This window comes from Frieseomelitta varia, unplaced genomic scaffold (genome assembly GCF_011392965.1).
Source record: "Frieseomelitta varia isolate USP_RPSP 00005682 unplaced genomic scaffold, Fvar_1.2 scaffold_416, whole genome shotgun sequence".
Lineage (NCBI taxonomy): Eukaryota > Metazoa > Arthropoda > Insecta > Hymenoptera > Apidae > Frieseomelitta > Frieseomelitta varia.
The window spans coordinates 349148-373903 of NW_025110164.1; the positions used below are offsets into that span (position 1 = coordinate 349148).

At 37.5% G+C, this 24756-nt stretch overlaps 1 protein-coding gene across 3 annotated transcripts in view; it reads left to right on the top strand.

Moving 5' to 3' along the window:
* Positions 1–1206: 1206 nt before the first annotated feature.
* LOC122531781 (neural cell adhesion molecule 1-like) overlaps positions 1207–24756 on the top strand; it is a 29057-nt gene continuing 5507 nt past the window's right edge. For 2 of the 3 annotated variants that reach the window (XM_043659969.1, XM_043659970.1), the window contains exons 1-5: positions 1207–2657; positions 17464–17617; positions 21159–21370; positions 22150–22260; positions 22342–22557. In XM_043659969.1, coding sequence (XP_043515904.1) covers positions 2471–2657; positions 17464–17617; positions 21159–21370; positions 22150–22260; positions 22342–22557 — 880 coding nt within the window. In that variant the 5' untranslated portion in view covers positions 1207–2470. Of the gene's footprint in view, positions 2658–17463; positions 17618–20531; positions 20633–21158; positions 21371–22149; positions 22261–22341; positions 22558–24756 lie in introns of those variants that run through there. The other variant, XM_043659971.1, reaches the window with a different exon arrangement.

Here is a 24756-nt window from a genome sequence, read left to right on the forward strand (position 1 = left end):
CACGACAACAAATTTTTTTTTATCAACAATTATGAAATTTATTCCTATTATATTTTTTTTGTAATTTTATAAATCTTTGATTGAATTTAATTATTTTATTGATTTTAAATAGAATTTTTATATCAATTTATATTAATATTAACTTTTCTTTAAAAAAATTATTTGCATGTTCAACTTCAATTAATAATATTTTAATAATTTTTATATATTTAATTAATATTAAACAATTTACATTATTTTCTATTATATATTCAATTATTTTATATTTGATTATTAATTTATTAATAAAATTAAATTTTAGTAAATTATATATTGTTTTTAATTTCAGATTTATAAATTATATATTTAAATTATGAATTTTAATTTATTCTATATTACCATTAATATTTAGTTTTATATTAAAATGAAATTTTTTATATGAAATAATTAAATTTAATAAATAATTTCATATTTATATTTATTATCAAGAATATTATTAATATGAAAATATTTAGTTATTTTAAAAAGACTTATATATATAAATAATAATTATATTTATTTTAAAATTAATAAAAAAAACAAATTTATCTATTTTTTTATTCATAATTTTATTTTTATTTATATTTATTACATTTAATTTATTATTCCGTATCTCGGCTGAAAAAGAAGCACGCACGATGATTTCCGCTCGTATCACGCCACGATATCGAATTGCAAAAGTGTTTCCAGACGTCGATTGAATCTCCACTTTCTCCAAAACTTTCGCAAGCGAGCGGGTCGATAGTCGAACGCAGCCGTCTATCGAAGAAACGAAAATTTCCGACGATTTCCGTCGTTCCTAATTGCGAATTTCAGCTCGAAAGTTCCTCGAACTATTCTCAGCGGCGCGAAGAAGCGTGAAAGCACGCGGGGGGTTCAAGAGAAAACAGGGTACCCAGCGGAACGCAAACGGAACGGAACACCGAAGCGGATTTTGCCCGCGTCATTAGCACGAATGCGCCGCAGCGGGTGCATCTCGGTTGCAGCGTTAAGACGCGCGTTGGCTGCGCTGGGAAAAGCGGCGAGTGGAAGCGGAGAAGAGGTAAACGAGCGCGAGCGTGTGCGTGCTGAACTGCGTGTCCTCGGGGCTGGGTTAAATGGACGTGTGCCGTATGAGGAGGGTGTGCACGAGTGGGGGCAACTACACGCGTGTCGTCGGGGTTTTGGTTTTAGTTCCGTGGCAGTCGCTGCCGACGACGACCATCTCAAACGGTTGTGTCGAGCTTCCCTCTCGTCGTTTCTTTCGGCTCGGATTCCAAACCACGGATTCGAAACACGCGCGGCCTCTTCCTTTTACATCTTCCTAGATGTAAAAGGTTCGCCAGCCTTTCTCGTTCGTCGTTTCTTTGTCGACTTGTTGCGTGTTCGCTAATTTGTACACGCGCGTGCAGTTTGGTTCAACGACGAGCGCAACGATATCGGAGGAAAGAGAGAAATTCGCCGTGAAATTCCTCGCGGGATATCGTTAGCGTAACGAGCGAGTGTTGTTCCATTGTGCGCGAGCTTTAGCTCTACGGCAATAATAATCGGGACGAGTTCTATGTATTTACGAGCAGAGAGGGAAACGCAACGAGAAGAACAGAAGTTCGATCGAGCCACCTGATCACCGGTCTAATTTAAAACCGCGCGCGCGACGCGCAGAGGAAAAAAAAAAAAAAAAATAGAAGAAGGAACGAGGTAACCGCCCAGGAATAACGAGCGAGAGGGAAAAAAGAAAGCTCGCGAGCCGCGCGTTTGCAGTGCCGGAGATCAAAGTTGCGATCGTACGGGGGCGTCGCGGAAGAAGCGGAGCGAGAGTGGGAGACACGCGGTTGCCCTGACGAACAACACGATCGAGAATTCGCGAGGAAGATTTAGACAAAGCAGACGGCCGGTGGAATTCGAAGGAATTCGAAGGACGCGCGAACGAAAGAGGGGCGGCGAACGAAGGGACAAAGAGTTGCTTCAAGAGCGTTGCGAAAAAAAAGAAAAAGAAAAAAACGTCGGCTCGTTTTGTTAATCAAAGGATTTCGGCGCGGCTCGCCGACGTGACCGGACTAATAACGAGCACGTGTGACTAATAAGAAAAAAGGATCGACCCGAGACAGAAACTTCCTTTCGAGAAGGAAGCCCTTGGAAAAGGATCTTCGTTCTTTCATCTTTCTGCGGGAGGATCGGTTCAAAGTTATCGTCCCGTTGGAACGCGATTGTCGATGTTGGAACGAGAATATTTTCTTGAAATTCTTGGAATACCCGCGACAGAGTTGTCTGCTGAACGCTCCTCTGCTCGCACCTTTGACATGGCAGACGATCGTGCGTCGAAAGATCGATCATCGCGGCGATCGAGCGCCGTTGGAACCGGACGAGGCGAGAACAGCGACGCCGTGTAATCGGCGTTCTCAGATTGTCGTTCGATAGAGATCGTTGAGTGGATCCAGCGACGCGTGGACACACCTGGATCGCGCACGATCGAATGACTCGGAAGGTGTGGATCGGACGTGGCTGGTGGGTGGCGCGTCAACTCGAACACCTGATTCTCGGTTGCCGGTTCGAGATGCGGCTCACGTCCGGACACGTGTTTCTGACAAGTTTGCTGATACTGCTCCGTGCGCGTCGAGCGGACGCAGCTACCGACGATTCGCCCGAATTTTCGAGCAAGGGTACGTTGACTTTCATATCACAAACAGATCGTTTGCCTAAGCGAGCATCTATCTTCCGACACACCAGACGACTGTTCTCAATTTCCATTTGGATTTATCGCTTGCTTCGCCGAACCTTGCAAGTTAATTGTACCGACAAACGAGCGAATTACCGTTTCGCGATCGTGTTTCTGCGAATATATATAGTATAGGGCCGAGTGGTGGATTCGTGAGGGATCGATTAGGCTATCGAGATAGGCAGCGAATACATATATTTTTCTTTCTTTTTTGTTGGCTCGTTGCACAAAATTAATTTATTATTATGGGCATTAATGACTGAGGGCATTGTTGTTGTAAATTGTTTCAATCCTTCAAGCGATTACGTATACGGGCTAGTTCAAGCCATTTACCTTTTCTGGTTCAAGTTAGAAAATGATATTAAAGGAAGAAAATGAATAGGGTCGAAAGTTTTTTTTTTTAATGTTTTTCAAGGTTAAAATTCTCGCTACAATGATGTTAGAATGTCACGTATGTAAGGTATGTAAAGAAACTAAACATCTTGTATCGTAAGCGAGAACAAAATAATTTAATCATCGTCGTTAATGATCAGTTCGTTTATGACAATTGTCGCAATATTACAGCGAAATTCTCGACTGAAGAATCTTTTCTTTAGCAAGAAAACCGTGCAAGGTTTTTATTTTTAATGGAAAATGGTGAATTTCTGAGCGTCATAGATTTCCACGAGTTGAAATTTAGAAAATTAGTTACAGCTATTCTGGAAAAACTTTACTTAACTTTCGACAGTCGCGACTACTCGCACTATCTTCCTGTGATAAGTAAATTCACCTGTGAAAACAAATCATTCTCGAATCCTTCGTGAGTCACTGGATAAGTGAAACTGTGTGTTACATTCGCTCGAGTGCTGTAATGCTAATTCTGTTGAAAGAAAAGCGGCGTAGCTGTTCCAGTCTTATTTCGGAACGAACGAGCGCTCCGACCTCGGCCCAATTTCAAATAAGTTAAAACTTCGGTTTAGTCGAATCTATTGAGAGCGGCTAGAAGGATTCGGATAAGCTCCGCGCGATAACCTCCAAATTTTTGGCATCCGATCGACTACCGATCGAGTCCCTTCAAAGTGGAGGGAGCACCTTTTAACGACGTCTTGTTTCCTCCTTCTTCTCTTCTTAGCAGCTGTTCTATTGGTACTCGGTCGCTCGAGCGTGAAAAGTATTTCTTTTGCGTGGCTGAAAAGTACTAAGACACTTTTTTCCTTTATATCAAATAATCGGTACTTTCGATACTGAATTGCATGTATATCTTGCAATATAATTGTCGATGCATTAAAATTTCATAGGTTACTATGTAAATTTATGTTCCCTGTTTTGAAATGAAAATAAGACACGAATGATTTGAACATAACACGTGACAAATTGTAAAATAGAAATCAATATAGTGTAAAATGTCGCAGGAACATTATAAGTACAAGTTGTTCTTCCACGTATGTACTAAATGTTCTGTACCATGTAGTTAAAAAGTCTCTGCCCCAAAAATGAATTTTTTTGCACGTAACTTTATTTCATTTTGTGCTATTGAAATTTTGATCAATTATTTCTTAACATCAGTCGTAATTGCAATATTTCTGCTTCAAAAGGAAAATGTAGGAAGAATGTTTGTTTCGTTCCAAATTCTAGCATAAAAGTATAATATTTCGTAATAAATATAACATTTCAAATATTACATTTTATACGTCGAAACGTCCCTCATCCGGTGGTTGAACATTTTCATTTTAACATTCAATATAATTTCGCGTGACATTTTGTGTGTATTTCACAAAACAGTAATAAACTGTTTGCAAAGAGAGATACGAATGATATTTGAGCAGATAGAGCGACAAGGCGAAGCAGGATAAATTTGCAGGAAACAATTACGCTGACACGAAGAAAGAAACTGACAACAGAGATTAGAAAAAGGAAGAAAGAGGAGAAAAGAACGATGTTTCGATAGAAAAAGAATAAGTAGTCCGGTGAACTTTTGCCGGTAGATATTTCGGTCGGTGGATAAACCAGAGCTTCTGCTAAAGCCGTAGCAAAAAGAATTTGCGCGATTTATTTTTGGCGCCGTAAAAAAAGGCGCCGCTCGTTTCATCGGTCACGGACAGCTCCCTCGGGGGGGACGCCGCTAATTTTCGAAATTTATGAAAAGTGCGAGAAGCTGAACGCGAGCTAGCGATTTTATAAAGTGGCCCGCGCGAGAAGGAATGCGTTGCGTGCTCCTCGAGCGTCGTTCTTAGCTTTTAACCGAGAGCACAGCTGGGAAGAAGCTCGGAGAATTCGAGACGACTCAAAGTTCTGAAAGAAATTCAGTATCGACACGTTACTATGCACATAACAATGAAATGGTTGATGATTTTTTTTTTTTTTCGTTCGAACGAAAATATTTGTACAGACTGTGTCTCTGATATTGATACTGTCCCTGAAAGGAAGTTCATTGAAATCTTTCGCTGACGCGAATTTAATTAAAAATCGCAGTTTCATTTTGTATCTGGAATGTGTCGATGCTTCTTAATATCCTCGAATGCGTCCTGTTCATTGAAAACTTTTCGCCAGAGCTGTACTATTGATATTCAAACACAGCGAGCGGGAAGCGATATATATATATATATGTGTGTGTATTGAAATTTCAGGTATACTTGGTATTAATTATTCATGCCGATTTTTCCTGAATTAATGCCAAATCAATGCCGTACTGAATCAATGCTTGTTTGCAATGATCAGACCAATGTCGAGTCAAATATACGGATATCAATCCACGGATTATGACATTCAGTTGAATATTACCTAAGTCGTAGATAGTAAAAACATTGGCATCTCACGAAAGTATTTGATACTCGAATAAAATAAATATCTAACAAATATTGTTAACTTTATCGAGTGTCTTAGTAACTTTAATTAATGTTACAAAATGGCGATGTTATATATTGAATTACATAAATAAAGTAGGATGAAACATCACAAAATTTATAAATACCATGGATACATTAAAGTAGATGAAATGTATCATTATTATTATTATTATTGTAATCAAAATATATTTCACTGTACGTATACTGTATATATGTATATGTACAGTAAAACGTACTTTGATTATAACTATAATAATGTTATATATATATATATATATATAGTAAAACGTACTTTGATTATAATTATAATAATGTATTATATATATATATAATAATGTTATATATATATATAGTATAACGTACTTTGATTATATATATATAATACGTACTTTGTATTATATATATAATAATGTTATATATATAGTAAAAAATACTTTGATTATAATTATAATAATGAATTATATATATATATATATATACATATATATATATACGTATATATATATAATACATGCATATAATACGTTTTCAATTTAACAATAATAATTACAATTTCACAGAGAAACTTTTAATTGAGATTCGTGAAATGTCCAAACTTCTCTGTGAAATATCTAAAAAAAAATTTGAAATATCTACGTCTTTGATCGTATCGTACACGATCGTATCGTTCCCATCACTGTGAGTATTTGTCCGTCGCTAATATTTGAAAACACATAAACAAAAGAGCTGTTTCCACGGCGATCCATCATCGCTCCTGTAGGTATCGCGGGCGATCATTACATGTTTGCTTTGCGGTAAACGTCAGCCGGAACGAGCCGCCGCGAAAGCAACACTTTCCACGAAACGGAAGCTCGCCGAAGCACTCCGGCACCACTTTTCGCGGGCCTCTGCTTTTCCTTCAACCAATTGCCGGGACAAGTTTCCAACGCCACGCGAGTCTAACTAACCGCCGCATAAATAAGCTGCAAATTCGAGGCACGATTCACGGCAAAGAAGTAGAAGCCCGGGGAAGCTCAAAGAATTTAACGAAGCAGAAACGCAATCGGTTTGCACGTGGAAATTTTCCAGGCGGCGCGAAGGGCCTTTAACGCGCCGAGTTTGAATAACAAAACGGACGAGCTGTCTATGCCCGCGTAACACCGACGAGATTACCATGCAAAGTGATCAAACTTTCTATCTACGGCAGCTAACGATGGGTTATGAAGTGTTTCGGATCGCTTCGAACATGAAATTATTCGACGCGCGGCGAAATATTCGAATCGTTCTCCGACGTCTGACGATTGTTGTATTCTTGAAAGTCTTGAAAATCTTGATGATCTTTTATTTTAAGATGTTCAAAAGTCTCGAATGTCTTGGATATCTTAGATATTTCAATGATGATGATGGTGATAATGATTAAAGAATAGAATATAGAGGAGAGTTGAAGGAATGAGTAAGGAAATATTTTTAGGAAGCAAATTTATATTCGACTTCGTTTAAAAAATGAAAAATATAATATTCAATAGTGTTAATTTTGTTTTATCTTCTAATGTACAATAATAATAATAGATACAAAAGTAATGAAAAAATACATGTATCTGAATTAAAATAACATTAAAAGAACTTTATTTTGAATACAATTATGTATCCAAAAAAAAAGTCAGTATTATTAATTTACTAAATTTTGAGAATAATGGCAAAAATGTCGATCTCTTTCCAATAAATATATTCGGATAGTAACTGCACACTTATTTCCTAAGACAGATAGAGTATTAAATTCCCAAGAGTACATAAATTATCCCCAGTATAAATAAGAGAATAGTTAAATCAATATATGACATTTTAAAAGTCATCTTTTTGAAGAAATTTATGTTGTACTCTTTCACAAGGTGCGGTCTAACTGGCGAAACTCTTCTAACTAGAGAACAATAAAAGAGTTTTAAAATTCCCAAATCTTTTCAAAGATTTATTAACAATAAATAGAATAGTAAAACTTTTCGAAAAGTAAAAGTTGCTACTTCAAAGTTGCTGACTTCGCTAAGCTCTATAAAGCCTCGTCCATTTTGACAAGACTTGTTGAGAAGATTGAAACTTTTCACAGCATTTGTGTAATTAACTGCATAATAGATAAACTACAGAAACGAATAATGTAAAAGCGTTTTATGTATCTCGAACTTTCTGGAGTTCGCCGAATATTTTGTATCAATACTAAATGACTGCGGGCCGAGTTTTCCAAACTTATGAAAATAACGGAGATCTTTAATAACTTCCAAGATTATCAATTTTGAGTGCTTCAATCCAAGCCGGATCATTAATATCCGAGCGAAAATGCAGGAAGTTCGAGATAACGAAAATGATTGTACCCTATTCGTTTCTTGATCGTAATTAATTGCTCTGAAAAGTTTTCATCTTTGCAGCAAGACTTCAAAATATTTAAACTCTTTCAAACTTTCGAGACTTTAAAAATAAGAGATAATAGAAATCCTATTCGAAATAATTTGAATTCTCACGTTAGAATCATCCCGAAACTAAGATTCGAACACTCGTTACCAGAATATTTGAGAAAAATGCAGGAAATTCGAGAATTTCGTTGCTCGATCGTAATTGCATCGTAAATGCTTCTCGAAAAGTTTCAATCTTTCTAACAGGATTTACAAAATATCTAAAACCTTTACAAATTCGATAATGCAGAATCCTGTTTGAAATAATTTGAACTTTCGAATACTAGAATCAAGATTCGAATGCTTAGCAGCGACAATCATCGAAAGGAGTAGCAAAAGATTGCCGACACGAGGTCACGGATCTTCGACCACCAACCGCGAGAACACAAGCTAGGAAACGAGTTGAATCTTTTCGCGTATATTCATATATATTCCTGCAGGTAGAAATTGACCGCTGTCGAACGCTGGGAGGAGTCGGTTTAAATAATTACGGGCCCGCCAATGAAGTATCCTTGATTTCTTCATCGAGAGAAGACCTCCAACGTTTTCAACGTAAACCAGACCCGGGCCTCTGTTTCTAACCTCGCTTTTTAAACGTTGTAACCCGTACGTGGAAACCTCTCCATCTATCGTCGTTCGTATTTCACGCACGTAATCGATTCCAGTCCCCGAGAAGAGAGAGAGACTCGCGAGAATATTTTTTCTCCTTCGCGTAATTTCGTAGGTGTAATCGGTTCAGGCGCATACGTGCGTGGCGAAGCTTTCGATAAGCTTGGAATACTGGGATCCTCGCTGTTGCTTGGATCCACAGGTTTCCGATTTGCGAGAACTCGGATTTAAACACTCAGTTGAGAAGAATCTCAGCGCGAAATATTTCACGTTCTCGAAATATCTTTCTTACAGTACGAGATTTTTGTTTCACTGTTCGATTCGTGGTCGAGTAGATTTCGTTTGTTATTTTTATTTCGCGAAGTCAATTGCATCTTGCGTCCGAATCGAACGAGTAATTTTCTATTGGAAATGAAAGTAAAGGTGAAGTTTAGATGATAGCGACAGAAATTATTTATGGAGATAAATTCAAAATTATTTGATTGCTAATCAATGAAATAGCTGATAGCTTTCCGATATATACATAGGTTAGTACTTTTTTTTACAGAAAGTGACTTGCTGCGTCGATTGACGTAAAAAAAAAAAAAATTACATAATTATACCTAAAGAAAATAATAACCTTCACTTCATCTCTATCCAGAGACAAAACTAAGCGCGTCAAATTACTACTCAATAAAAATGTCTTAAGACAGAATATTTGAGAAATTCTTAAAATGAACAGCTTCAAGAATTCAATTGCATAATTAATATTATATTAAAATAAATATTAATATTAATATTAAATTAATATAAATACTCAATTGCATAATTAATTATATAATAAATATTCAATTGCATAATAATATTATATAATAAATATTAATATAAATATTAAATTAATATTAATATCATATTTATAATTAATATAAAAACCCCTCGTATAACACTGTAATTATTGCCTCCATTTAATATAAAAAAGCATAATAACTTAAGGAATGTAATGAAAGGCATAATAATAATTTCTACACGGTAAACAATAATTTACAGCAGTCTGAATGAATTAATACGCCTGTTAAAACTCTCTCCCGTTGTAAAAATTCTTCGATCGTAATAAGTATTCCGCGTACGTGCTCGTACATTCGATTAAGTGTATCAGCAAGATCTCCGGCGGTGTCTCTTCCGAAGCACCGAAATAACCATCGCGTCGGATCGAACCGGAGCGTACGTGGTGACAGTTGGAATTTTATCGGGGCAGCGACCGAAACTTCTTCTGGGCAGGGTAGCAACAGGTGTTGGGACGCGGAATTATGCGAGAACGGAATTGAGTGAAGCGTGGCCGAATACGTGGCTAGATTGGAAAGAGATAACGCGCACGAACGTAATAAAACGGGCGGCGCTCGACGTTTTTCGCGCGTCCGGAACGATATCGGGGATATCGATCGAGCCTGGGGACCAGCCGCGAAGACGCCTAGCTAACAATAAGCTGGAACGGAAACGCGCTGCCGGCGATGGAATGTCATCGATCTCTACTACGTAGGAGACACGAGTCGAACAAGACTCGAATACGTTTCGCAAACGAGACAAAAGGCAGGAAATTGCATGGTATCGTGCAACGAGACTGCAACCAGCAACGATCGTTCGTCTCTTAGATGAAACGTAGACAAAACGCCCCGGTGATGTGTTATCAAGCGCTATCGAATATGCATGTACACGCGGCGAGGACTCCGAATCAATTTGAAGTACGATTCGGTACCTGTAAACGCTTGAAAATCTCGAACATCTTGGACAGCCTTGGAAGTCTTCGAAAGTCTTGAAAGTTTCGAATATTTGGATTAGTTCCCGAAGCTTCGTAAATGGTCGATGTTTTACAAGCATGTCGGATAGTTTAATTCAAACGATGTTATCGATATAAAGTATTGAAATATTAAATTCAGAAAGTTTGATAGTTTTGAATATTTGGGTAAGTTTACTAGTTAGGCAAATGATCAATGTCTCGCAAGCACATGTTGGATGCTTTAATTTAAACGATATTATCGATAAAAAATATTATATGTTAGAATATTAAATTTAGAAAGCTAGTTTTGAATATTTGAATGAGTTTTACAAGTTTGGCAAATGATCAACGTTTTACGAACACTGAATAGTTTAATTTACAAAATTTAGTCGAGGAAAAAGATGTCAGAAATCTACTTACGTTATTTGATTTTATAGTTTATGCATACGTGTTATTTTATAGTTGTGCACACACTGTGCAATTGATTACATCAGTGCTTTGAGAAGCTATAACGTTAAAAAGAGATTACTGTTAATAAGCAAGGAAAGAATATATAAAATGAGTAAAATTATATTCAATGAACTTTAGCTCTTCTTTACACACTCACATTATACAAGCATATTATACGTACATAAATTCGGATCGTTTCGAGTAGGATTCGATACTCGAAAAGTCTCGTTAGATAATTTATTAAATTGCACGAGCGAAGATCGAAAGGACACGTACAATTGAATTTATAATTGACGTGAAATACACGAGATAAAAATATTCACAGTTGACGAACGTGATTTACCTTTTTCTTCTCGAACGTTATTGATAGTGATTTGAAAAATTTCACTGCTACAACTGAGACTCGAGCACCTTGCTACGGACGTCGATAAAAACTCGTAAATTAATTCCACGTTGAGGTCCGCGACATCGTGGAGCCTCGCGCCAACCTCGCTTAGTCATAACTCCGGGTTACTGTGCCCGCTTTCGTCGTGTTCGTCGCTCGTAAATTACCGCCACGGCCGCGTCGAGATACTCGCCGATTCGATACCCGCGAAAGATGAATGCCCGATTCGGGCATAAGGGAGGAAACGGCGAATGAAAGAAATTAGAGGGAGGAACACGAGAATAGACGGAAGCGCGGCGGAAGCGCGGTTTCCTAACGAGCGTGATACAAAAATAACAAGGTTTACTCCCTTCGGCCGGGCATTATTTACTTAACGATACATAGTCCGACATACGGATTTTTTTCTTTTTTCTCTTTTTTTTTTTTTTCTTGGAATCTTTACCAATTTCCGTCGGACTTATCGGGATTCTATTTCGAGATGCAATAGTACACGAATACGGGGGAACGATTGTTTAGAAAAGGGGGCGTCCTCTTCGCCGAAATTGTGGGAGCGTGTTTGAAAAATTGTGATTACAAAATGGTAGTAGCCTTGAACGCTCTATATTCGAGATCAGTGAGAAATATATCTCTGTAGAATTCTGACAATAAGTTTTTTTTTTTTTTTTTGTACATATCTATCAATTATAGCAATGATTATAGCGTTATGAAGGTGTCGATGCATTCATTGAAAGATTACCGAATATTTTATTAATTTATAAATAGCACAGTAGCCCAAAAGTATACTAAATTATTTTCTAACATGTTAATCAAACAATAAATAAATAAAAATCACCTCTTCCCTCATTCTGCTCTGATCTAGCTTATTTTACATTCTACTTTGCATTTTTAACGAGTATCTAAACACATCCTTAACGATACATTTCTTTGATTTTTAAAATAGTCAGTTTTATTTATTCTGAACTATCATCAATATTAATTTGAGATCATTGACCCTTGACGTGAATATAAAATTTACAAATAGAACGCCAGTCTCGTTTAAATTCTCGCGAAATGTGAGAGAAAAGAATATATTCCACGAGCTTCTTGTCTTTGCTTAACTCGTTAGAGAATTAATATTGCACTGTTGCAATTCTTTTCGATCAATTTACATTGTTCTACTTCCCGATATCGAGATCTTGAAGGGAAATTTCATCGTTTAATATTTTTCCTACCTTCGATTCCGTAGTTTATAGAAATTTATGACATCACGATCAATTAATACTTGGACCTTAAAGAGTTAATCACCATCGGTTGCAAACAACATTACAGTTATACAGCTAATTTAAACAATTTTTCAGAATTGTAAATACTCTTCACTTGCTTGTAACAACAGATATTCGTCGACGTTAGCATTACACACATTTAACGCGTCGCATTTGATTATACATTATAAATTTATAAAAAATTTACTCGATCGTTTATGAAAAAGTCAAATATAGAGTCATATGAAGATCCTTTCGTCATAATATTCATTCGTCGTAAATTTGTTCCTCAAAGAACGGTTCCATTGTATGTTTCTGCATAAACATCCGCAGAGATGTCTAAAAGGATCCGCACGAAACGTACAAGTCGGTGATCTAAATCATGCTCTTCGTACTAGCTCCGTCAGATCTATTTACACTCGTAACTCCATTCATTCCTCACCGATCTACGGCCGTGTCCAAAATCGAGAATCGATCGCGGGAGCAGGTTCGATCGGTCGAAATAACGCGCGAAATTACGCAACAGCCGTGGCGAGGCGATTGCGTGTCACCGGTCAGCGAACAGATCGGAGCTCGGCTGGTGACGAAACGCTCTGTCGGGAAGACAAACTAGGTTCGGTCGTTCGCCTTTCATCGGCGCGTTACGCACGAAAAATCTGTACTGAATGGAAAATCGAGAGCGAGTTCTCGATCCTTTTTCGATCTCTCTCCACGGGAACGCCAGCGGAATTTTCTATACGCGGCGTGACAACCAAGCTCGTTCAAACGTCGGTTATCGTCGGATATCGGGACGGTGCATCATCGTCCGTAATTTTCTGCTCGCGGCAGATCTCGATTTAAACTTAGAATCGTTGCGACGTTACGAAGTCTCCACCCACGGAGAAAATAGACCCGATATATAACGCGAGCGCGCACGTGCGTGAGAACCGGTGTTAATGTACACGGCGGTATGCCATTGATAACTCGGCCGTTCTCTCTTGGCACTCGCTATCTCGAGATCGCGAGCGGCCAGTCGTGTCACGGGACCGAGCGTTTAATTAAGGAAAGGGAAATTGACTTGATTGCTGTTCACACAATTAGAGATGTCCTTTTCCACCAATTAGACGCAGAATGCTTTAGCGCTATCGATTGGACTTGCACGAATGTAACGTTTTTTTTCTTTTTTTTTTTTTATCGAAGTTGGAGAAAAAAGATATTCGGCCGTTCAAGACTGAATACTAGATAAAGAAAATTTACCAGGGACAATAGATTCATTGCTGTTCATATGAAATGTTGTTTCGTTGACGCGAAATGCTTAATACTCCTTAATTGGGGAGGTTTATGTGGGGTGATTCACGCGAGTGTGGCATGTTATATTCTTGTTTCTGTATCGAAGAGTTGGAAGAAGATGTTAAAGATACTCGGAACTAAACACTTAACGAAGAAAATTTATTAGGAACAATAGATTCACTGCGGTTCACACGAAATGTTGTTTTATTTGTTAGACTGCAAAATACTTTTAACATTTTTAATTGAAAGAGTTTGTATGGGATCGTTCGAAATTAATGTGATGAATTAATGAAAAATGAAAATTATATGTTCGAATAAATGAAATTAATAATAATATCGTTCCGATTGAAACACGAATATCGTGAAATCCTGTTGATAGGAAGAAAATTGATCCATAAGTTATATCATTTATACAAAAATATGCACTTTTATATTCAATTATTTGAATAATAGAAAAATATAATCCTAAAATGATTATACATAATAACACTGCAACTACCAAAGTGGTGAAAATGAGCAATTTATTAACTTACAGACATGAAACAGCGTATTTCTAAAGATTTAGGTAATTTTTTATAAAATAAAGGCTTGCATACTCTGTGAGCGTGACAAGTTATATTTCTTCCGTTTTTATTGAAGTTGGAATAAAATATTAAAAAACAAGATGAGTGGTTCAAAAGTGGATTGTGTGCATATATGAACGTACACATTTTGTAGTTGCATTATCGTATTATTTTAAACAAAAATATTTCTGTCTCTTTGCACACATCGAATGCTCTTTGAGTGTTTCAACATCCTTACATTTTCGTTTGCTACTTTAATTTGTAGAAAGATGATATCTTCGATATTTTCATTGTTCATCAACGAAACGCTAATTTGTTACATCGTCGTTTTCTTTTTTTTTTTTTAGTAAAGTCTTGTATTTCGTATTTTGACAAGTTATTTTTACAACATGTGAAATGCCTAAAACGTGAAATACGTATAAAATAGTTCAGTACGAGAAAGGGCATCTGTTGCTAGTAAATATTCAGGAATATGCAAAAACGCAAAAAACATCGAGAACCCGGTAATTGAAACGGACTCCCAAAAATATTTCGAAATTCGAAAATATCCGGGAGTTGCAAGAATTTCAAGAACACGAGGCACGTTTCGGGGGGTCAGCTTTGTCGAATGTCGACCACGGTTTAACATATTTCACTTTCGAGGCATTTCGGTATCCCGCCGTATGAAATAATGAAATTACAAGAGATATGACAAATCCTGACCCAGTCCCGAAACTGCGCCTCAGTTGAAAGTACTTGAAACTTTCATCTGATCCCGATCCTGAAAAAAGTTCTCGACATTTTTGTATTCTCCACGCACCGCTCTAAATATTCTTTGCATAACATTGTTTCAATAATAAACAGTATACGCGAGTAGTGGGAATCCGAATACGGGAAACTCTACTGTATAGTAATACATATTTAACGCTAGAAACTATCGACGACCGAAGAATAAAATTTTCATTCACTTCAATGAAGTATGCAAGCCTTTATTTCACAAAAAATTACCTAAATCTTTAGAAATACGCTGTTTTATATCTGTAAGTTAATAAATTGCTCATTTTCATCACTTTGGTAGTTCCAGTGTTATTATATACAATCATTTTAGGATTATATTTTTTCTATTATTCAAATAATTGAATATAAAAATGCATATTTTTGTATAAATGATATGACTTATGGGTCAATTTTCTTTCTTTCAACGGGATTTCACGGAATTCATGTTTCAATCGGAACGATATTATGATTAATTTCATTTATTCGAACATATAATTTTCATTTTTCACTAATTCATCACATTAATTTTGAAAATTCATCACATCAATTTAATGTTATTTGATTATCATTATTGATCAGATTGATACTGACATTTGGTTATTTTTATATTTATTTTGTTACACATTGATTTAAAATTTAATAATAATTGAATATATAATGTAATAATATAATATAATAATAATAATAATACAATTCTACAAAAAATTACGTAAATCTCTAGAAATACGTCATTTTATGTCTGTAAGTTAATAAATTGCTCATTTTCATCACTTTGGTAGTTCCAGTGTTATTATATACAATCATTTTAGGATTATATTTTTCTATTATTCAAATAATTGAATATAAAAATATACATATTTTTGTATAAATGATATGACTTATGGATCAATTTTCTTTCTTTCAACGGGATTTCACGAAATTCATGTTTCAATCGGAACGATATTATTATTAATTTCATTTATTCGAACATATAATTTTCATTTTTCACTAATTTTCATCACATTTAATTTTGAACGATCAATTTGATATTATTTGATTATTATTATTGATCAATTTGATATTGACATTTGGTTATTTTTATATTTATTTTGTTACACATTGATTTAAAATTTAATAATAATTAAATATGTAATATAATAATAAGACAAAAAGAATTTAGGTCTCGTTTCTTAATAGACGGTCATGAATATATATAAAAATTCGCAGCCTAATTACAAATGCCTGACAGCTCACGCTTCGCCTCTGATTCTCTCCATCGTCGACTATCGAAACCTCGTCGCGTTCTCGCCGGATAATTGCGAGATTAAGAAAGTGGGACGAACAGCCATCGGTATGATGGGCGTACTTACGGAATTGCCCTTAACTACGGCATCGGCTTATAGGATTTACCGTCGAATATCTCATCCGTTCTCCGCGCTCCGGTGAAATCCTATTTTAATCGGAACGTTCTCGCGAAATGCGTACGGCTGCGTGCATACGCCGCGCTCCGTTTCCTAGAATAGGCGAAAACGGCGAGTTCGTGGCGTGTAATGAGCACAATAGCGAGCCGAAAACGATCGCGGCGTGTCGTCGTAAGCCAGAGGTCCCCGTTTCACGAGTACACACCTGTTCGAAAGTTTCGAAAACTCGCTGCCTGAGTTTTAGTGAAATTCTGACGTCTGAATTTTGTAATTCTTTCCTGATGATAGTTAATATGTTATTATTTCTATATTTGTGCACTGCACATTAACGTAAAGATCGTCAAATTAAATGAACTAAAATGAACAACATCGTTAAACGTTTATATAATTTTCCTTATATAATTTTGAAATAAATATCGAACTGATGTGGTAACTAAGACCTTCCATTCGTAGATACTGCGAATTATGAATCTCGTGTTACGAATTTCCGTTTCACAGATACAGCGCGTTCACTTTCGTTATGTTTATTCACGTGTGTTCATTTAAATATTGTTTAGAGCCTTGCAATCTGCAAATATTCCTACAACACCTCCAATACTTTTTTCTCATTTTAATCCATGAAGTACACCGACATGCCTAAGATTGTGAACCCACGAGCACGGATCTTTAATTCCTCGATACGCGCATCGCGCGCCACGTGCGCTTCGGTACACGTTCCGAGACCGCAGTGTGTATCGTGTGTATGTAGGGCTTTGCCGGGCATTGCGCTCGTGCACAGGCGACGAAGCGTGCGCGACGACAGTCCGGCTGCCGGGGAATCGCTTCATTAGCGCCACTTTCTTCGTCGCTTCTCGTCACCCTTAACGAACGAGCGACGAAAAGGGGTGGCGGTGGCTCTCCCGGCCTCTTTTCGTTACCCACCCCCCGCCCCCCCGTGAATCTGCGTCGCCTCGCCCTCCCTCGGAAGCTAACGTCTATCTTCATTCTCAACGATGCTTATATTCTCTTTTTCCCGAGCCTTTCTCTCTCTCTACTCGTGTCAGTCTTCCTTTTATTTCGCTTCTCTTTTTCTTTTTAAGGCTCGACTCACGCTCTCACGGCACCGCTACGGTTGGTGTGGGCCATCGAGGGCAAAGACGCCGAATTACCATGCGACATCACTCCACCGACGCCCACCGACTCCGTGAACATGGTGCTCTGGTTCAAAGACACCGCTGGGATACCTCTTTACAGGTATAACGCTCTTTCGCCCGTTCCCGTTTCCATTCTGTATCGCTCTCGTTCCGAACAACGGCACCTGCAGCAAGTGGTTGTATCCAAATCCCGCAGTATTTGTCGTAACCCGGCGGACTGAATTTACGGGGGATGCACTTTGCGCTCCGTCCCTGTGAAAAGAAGGAGGTCAGAGGGCAGAGACAAGCGGCGGCAGTCGATCTAGGATGAACGGGTTCCTCCACGGATTTATTTTGTTTAGCTCTCGTCAATCGATCGGGCAGGAAGGTACTCGGGGTTTAAATCCAGGGCGGATGAATGATTTTTCGTCGTTGAATGATGAGTATAATAAGGAAGTGGCTGTGTTTAGATATTTTTTTGTTTATTCATTTGTTAGCAACTGATGATCGTTGGTCCCATGTTGCGATTCGAACGCCAACTGCGTGCTTCTAACAATTTTCAGAGCGCTTGTAAATATCGATACAAGTAAGAAAATTATACGAATGTCGCGATCATTAATATTTGTAAACCTTCTTGATAATAAACACACGTGATTTCAATTTCTTTCTCTTTAATCTAGTTGATAACTGATGTTTGACAGTTTCGGGATTCGAAGAAACGATATTTCATATGCATCAACGATAATATTTATTACGTAAACACTTTGCGGAAGAAAATGGCAAGAAATTCGTTCAATCGTTGTGACATTGGTTTGTTGGACTATAACGAGCTGTATGTGTATTTTACAATGAAATTAACCCTATTAATGCTTAAGTAGTATTATAAAAACTTGAGGCATTTAATTTTACTTTCCATTACGAACTCTCCGCGACTGAAATTGCAAAAATTGATGAAACTGAACAATTTAATTCTACAATAGTAGTTGTCCAAATGCTAGTTAATGTTCGTAAATTCCATTGTTCTGACATTGCGTCTCGAAATATCTCAAGCCAGGTCTCTGAAATAGGATTCCTCTGTACCGGACACTACCTCTGTACTATCCTCCTCCATTGTACAATCGAAATACTGCTGTCGATCTTCGAAATAAACCACAGTCCTCACTATCGCGATAGCGTCTTCTTATTCGCACTTGTATGTGATAAAATTGTTATGGACACGAAGCACGCTGAAAAAAACGATATTCCAATTATAATTTCACCAATGTACAAAGAAATAGATAAATATTTTACGAAATTAAACTTACAGTATTCTTTAAAGTTCGAACTGAATAATATCTCTTAATTCTCTTCAGCAATGACAACTGATTTTTTACGATAATTACTTTTGGATAATATTCGGATAATTTCCGATAAATTATTAGTGTTTTATAAATTTGAGTACTGTTTAGCAAAATTTCTGATAGAGATCGTTCGGTACAAGAGTTAGTACAGTGTAGAAACGTTGTTCCTGAAGTGTTGGCTTATTCTAACACTTTCAGAAAAGAATGTATCGAAAATTGTTTCATTTGAAAAGGAAATGATCTCAAAAAATTTGTCCTATCATTACACGTGCCTCAAGAAACGATGTAACCTTGTCCTAAGGATCTTTTTTTTTTTTTCTTTGTGAAATTATGAACAAGAGAGCATTCTGTGTGCACGTTTCTTTCGGAACGAGAGGGTTAGTTAAAATTATGGCGGATTTCCGCAAGGATTGAGGTAGATCGCGTAACGTAAATAAACCAATGGGACGTGCGCCGGTCTCGGTTGGCATCGGCCGATGGAATTTCTTCATACCAACGAACTTTCAGAAATAGAGTGGTCGATCGTCATTTCGTGCTGACAAACAGCGTATCTCCGTTGGTTTATTTATGAACGGTGAGTTGCAAGTTTATCCGCAAAACGGAACAGCCCGTTCCGGTGACGGCGAGCAGTTAATCGCCAAGCTAAACGAACGCTGTTGAAGAATTTTGGAAAAAGGACAGACGACGTGCCGAAAGAGAAGGAAACGAAGCAGGTGGCTCTGAAATTTTACGAGTTCAGTTCTTCTCGTTTGCAGCCATGGCTTACGTGTGCCCTTTCACACGAATTCTTTTTTTCTTCTGGCCGTGAGAGGAACGTAACAGACAAAAAGAAACGAATATTACCATAGGAAAGGGCGCGGGAAAGAAGTTGGAAGTGATGAAACGGAGGTTGAAGAAACAAACGCTAATGATGAGATCTGAGACACTTGGAATCGCTTCAAGTCAGAATAAAAATGAATATATTCCGGATTTGTTATTCTCAAGAGAGAATGACAATTCGTCATTAGTGGACATTAATATTTAGAATGAGGAGCAAAATCGAGAATTGTCAATTTTTAGTGATTTTCCGTTTTTGCAGGTTCTGAGCCTTTAAAATCTCGAAAATTCTGATTGCCTTGAAAGTCTTGAAAATCTGAAGTACAGTCGCAATAGAGATTAGCATATCGAGTATCGATATATATATAAGCTTTTTGATGAGATTGGAAAGTTCTTTGAAACAGTATGAAATCAATTTCGCCTACTAAACTTCAATGAACATGATTTGTTTGAAACGTTTCTTACGTCCATACAAAGCTACATCCAACAGTAACATGTAAAATCTAATAATAAAGCATCTATTTTCGTTATACTGATACTACGCGTACTACTTCGTCCACGAAAAGACTTTTATCAAGAGTTTTAAGCTTCGAATCCGAATTTTAAAGTGATCAGAATTTTTGTGTGATTCAAAGTGCGCCAGGCTCCATCGCCGTTAATTTGAAGAAAATCCACTGCGAATCGTTCCTTTTTTCCCCGCTGGTGATTTCCTCCTCGACATTGCGTAACGGTCAACCTGCGTTCGCGGCGGATCTAAATTCGTTGACTGCTCGTTTGCCAACTATCCTTCTTTCCTCCGCAAATAACTGCGCGTTCTAGAGTTAGTCATTTAAAATTGGCCAACGAAGAGTCCGCTGTTCCCGGTGTTTATCAGCTCCTTTTGCACCGCGGAAACGTCAAGCTGTGCACGAACGTTGACTCGGCGTCGATCGAGCCAAGAATTTCGGCCTGCTGATCGGCAGGATGTTCCTGGTAACCGGGTAACCTCCCTAACTCTGATCTCGAAACGAAGTGAATTGTGCCTTCTATTTATTTTCTTTAACAGAGGATGATGAGTTCTAACTAAAGTCTAAAGTGTTACTTCGTCATCATTATCTTGTTTCACAATTCACGATCTGTAAACACGGAATTTTTTTTTATTCATCTTGTCTCTTGTCACAATTTGACACACTTTTATTATAAAACGAGCGTGAAACACGTTGAACTGTGGTATGACATCGAAATCTCATAGTATTATTACTTACATTTGAATAGAAATTTAGTTTGGTTACGAAATTAATTAATAAAAGAAATCTAATTTAATTATACGTATTTTAAGTACGTAGGTACTTTCGCCACTGATACGGAGGATGAAATTGAACTGAAAAAAACGAAGGACGGATAATATTTAACTTCTAACTTTATTTTCTCCTTTTATTTCTTTTTCTCAATCGTAACAAAGCTCCGTCAATTGCTGATAAATGGGTGAAGGAAATAAATGAAAAAGTTGCTCGTCTTTCTACGCAGTTTGGACGCGAGAGGCAAGGACCTTGCCTCCGCCATTCACTGGGCGGTCAGCGACGATCTCGGCAAGAGGACCTACTTTCAGATCGGCGATGGCCATCGAGCGAAGCTCAAAGTTACCAAGGTCACCGTCCAGGACCAAGGAATCTTCAGATGCAGGGTAGATTTTATCAATTCTCCGACGAGGAACTTCCGCGTGAATCTCACGCTTGTCGGTTAGTTACGCCTTCTGTTTAGTTTAATAGTTGTACAGACGCTCTTTTATTATTATATTAATGTCAAGATACACGAAGGATGAGCGTACACGAAACATTTTTGGGTAATTGAAATCAATTCTTTTGTTGATTCAATTTTGCGTAATGTCTTTTGTAATAAAAGTTTTTCAACTTTAATATTTATGAATCTTCAAATTTTAGGATAGTTGTAAATTCTTGCTGTATGAAGGCAAATTAGCTTCTGTAGGAAACTTCAATTTTTATTTTCTTTTAAATTTTATGATAGATTGGCAGATTATTGAAACGGATCACGGATCATCACACGTACAATTTTCGATATGATATTTTGTAAAAATTAATCAATCAAAGAAAGATCATAGAAAATATTAACTATACACTACTTACTGTTAAACAAGCCGTTAAAAAAACATTGTAAAGCAAGAAACAAGGAATAGAAATGAAGCTTTTTCGTTTTTTCAAATTAAAATCTTCAACGTAACTGAATCAAAAATATCTCTTCTCACGTACGAAGTACAAGTAAAAAGAAAAAAAAAAAAAAAAAAAAAAAAAAATTGACAACATTGAAAAATTGTTTAAATTTTAAACAATAATAGATAAATATTTTTGCAGTGTGCATTCTTTGTAAACGACAATGAAATATGATTCAGTCGCGAAATCTAGGTATAATTATCGCCTCAATTATATCTACTCCTCAACTGTAACAAGCGTAACGAGCTCGCGTTTTCTTTTTTATTTTTTCTCTGTCTCTTTTTTTTCAGAAGAACCATCCAAACCTACGATATACGACGCTCAGGGACGAGAGGTGAAACGAGTGGCTGGTCCCTTTTTGGAAGGTTACAACCTAGACTTGACCTGTCAGGTCTCCGGGGGTAAATTCTTTTTTTTTTTTCTTCCCCAACGATCAACTGTTTCAACAGTCGCTCTGATCGCACTATTGTTTATCTTTTCAGGAAGGCCAAAGCCCACGGTAGTGTGGTGGAAAGACGGCAAGATATTGGACGCTGTGGTTGACACACATTCAATTGGCTCGTCCAGCAAATTCACGGTGAATCGTCTGTTCATCAACGAGGTGACGAGATCGTTGTGGGGCACGAAGCTCGAGTGCAGGGCCCAGTCGGAGCAGATGCCCGTTCCGATCATCCGCGAAGTACCTCTGGACATTTACCGTAAGTAATGAGTGCCTTTTCTCGTCGCGATACCGACTTCGACAACGATACGTTTCGAAAAGAAAAGAAAAAAGAAAAAAAAAAAAAAAAAGGAAGAGGCCAATCGCGTGCGACATGCGTGCGGTAACATCTGGCGAGAATAAAATAGAACGAATGTGCGCGCTGCTCAAGGTCGCATCTTCGAGTCTTAACGCGTGCTAAAAGCGATCAAGGTTTGATCCTTCTGTATTACCGGATAATAGGATGTTCATTTTGGTATTTATTTAATTATTACGGATAAAATATAAAAAAGGCTGGCGTTCTGGGTACTGTCGACAAGACCATTAATAACTTTAAATAAGAACACAAATATGTATATGAGTGACAGAGGACTTGGCTGTAACGAATTATTATATTCTTCAGAAAATATTGTAAAACTTTTTGGACAATCTTGTGTCAATGTGTGTCCTGTGCAAAAAGTTAATTAATATTATAATATATTGAGTTATTCATAAATTATAGTTGAATAAATTGTCAATACTATATTTATTACACGTAATACGTGCTATTTTTTTTATTATACACAGAAATATCTTCTTGTTAGATTTAACGCAACTCTTTCTATAAGAAGGAAAGATTAATGTCAGAAGTGAATGAGAAAGGTAGTGTACATACATCATATTTTGGAGTAGGTCATTTGGAACTCGCGTAATTTGGTGATCAGTTAGGTTTAACTAAAAAAGTTAAAAATCTTTGCTCTCGGAATGTTAATCTTATGGCATTTTGCACTTTCTCCAATAACTCAACTTGTAAACGTTATCACATCCTCTGGCTGTACAATTATTTACAGTACTTCATTTGACGTACTTCTACAGATTCCGTTTAAAAACACAGAATGAAATATTACGGAATATAAATACGCAAACTAAATGTCATCAAGCCAGAAAACAATGAAAAGATGAAAAATAAATTTAATCCGGCAAATTGTATCTGCGATTATTAAGCAAATGTGATAACAACTCCGGACGATCGAGAAACGAGTTTCAATTCACCTTGGTGTTTCTCTTCGCGCTCGCCTTCCACTTCCTGTCCGATATCACGAACGAAGCCGAATCAAGACGATCGCAGAGAGAAAAAGCGTAGGAAGAAGACGAGGCCGGCTTCTAAACGTTACGCAAGCTGCTCGTGTTTCTCCGATGCGAGGTGCGGACGAATTTCCAGCGGCTGCGTGTGCGATACACGATCTCCGATACACGGCTGCACGCCATGGCTTCATCAACGTTCCGACATAACCGCCCGGACATCCTGCCCGGGAAGAAACACCGCCGCTGTTATTCATCCGAGTGTCCTGCGACACGAAGAAGAAAGAAATTTAAATATAGTCGGAGCTAGTGACCCACGGCGGAAGCGAGATGAATTCCAACGATTTCGCGGGCGGACCTCTCCTTAACTCCTTTGACGGTCGCATTTCGTGGAATTGTCGTTGAATGTAAAAATACGCTCGAGCATGTGGCTCCCTCGATCTGTTATTTTCACCGCCGCTCGAACCTTACATATTCGGCGGCAGAACTGTCGGGAAATTTTTTTCACTACACGTTTGCGAATCCTTGGAGAACTAGAACTCGATTAGAACGGAAACGAGAATCTCTGACGTCAGTCACGAAATATAGTGATCACGTGACCAGCGGATGGGATTCTCGAATCTGCATGGCATGCCTGGCGACGAATTCGAATCATTTCGTGACTTTCGGTGCTCGAGACTGTCGGGAATCTCGATGTGTCTTGAGCTTTCAAAGTTTTTTGGGGAGTCATGCGGAGCGGTGGAAGTTTTGGGATTTCCGATAAAGTCTCAGTGACGAATATCCAAACGTCGTACGAGCTTCTTGATTACTATCATCGTTGTTTCACAGTGTGAAACTCTCAGAGATAGTAGTCCAGAAAAATTCGAATTGTCGAAAACGCGCATTCCAAACGAAGAATCAGAAAATGTCTTCCATTTAAGAATATGTAATATTCGTCACAAATTGACTTTGTCAAATAAAAATTCAATCGGTATTTTACGTACAACGAATTTGTTTAAATGCATTTAACTGATGTTATTTAATTTATATGTCGCAATGTTGTTTTTGAACGAACAAGGGGAACCATGCCTTTCGTAAAGACTTGACAAAATTCCCAAGAATTTTAAGCTTTGAGTCTCAGATGCTGTCGTCGGCGGCA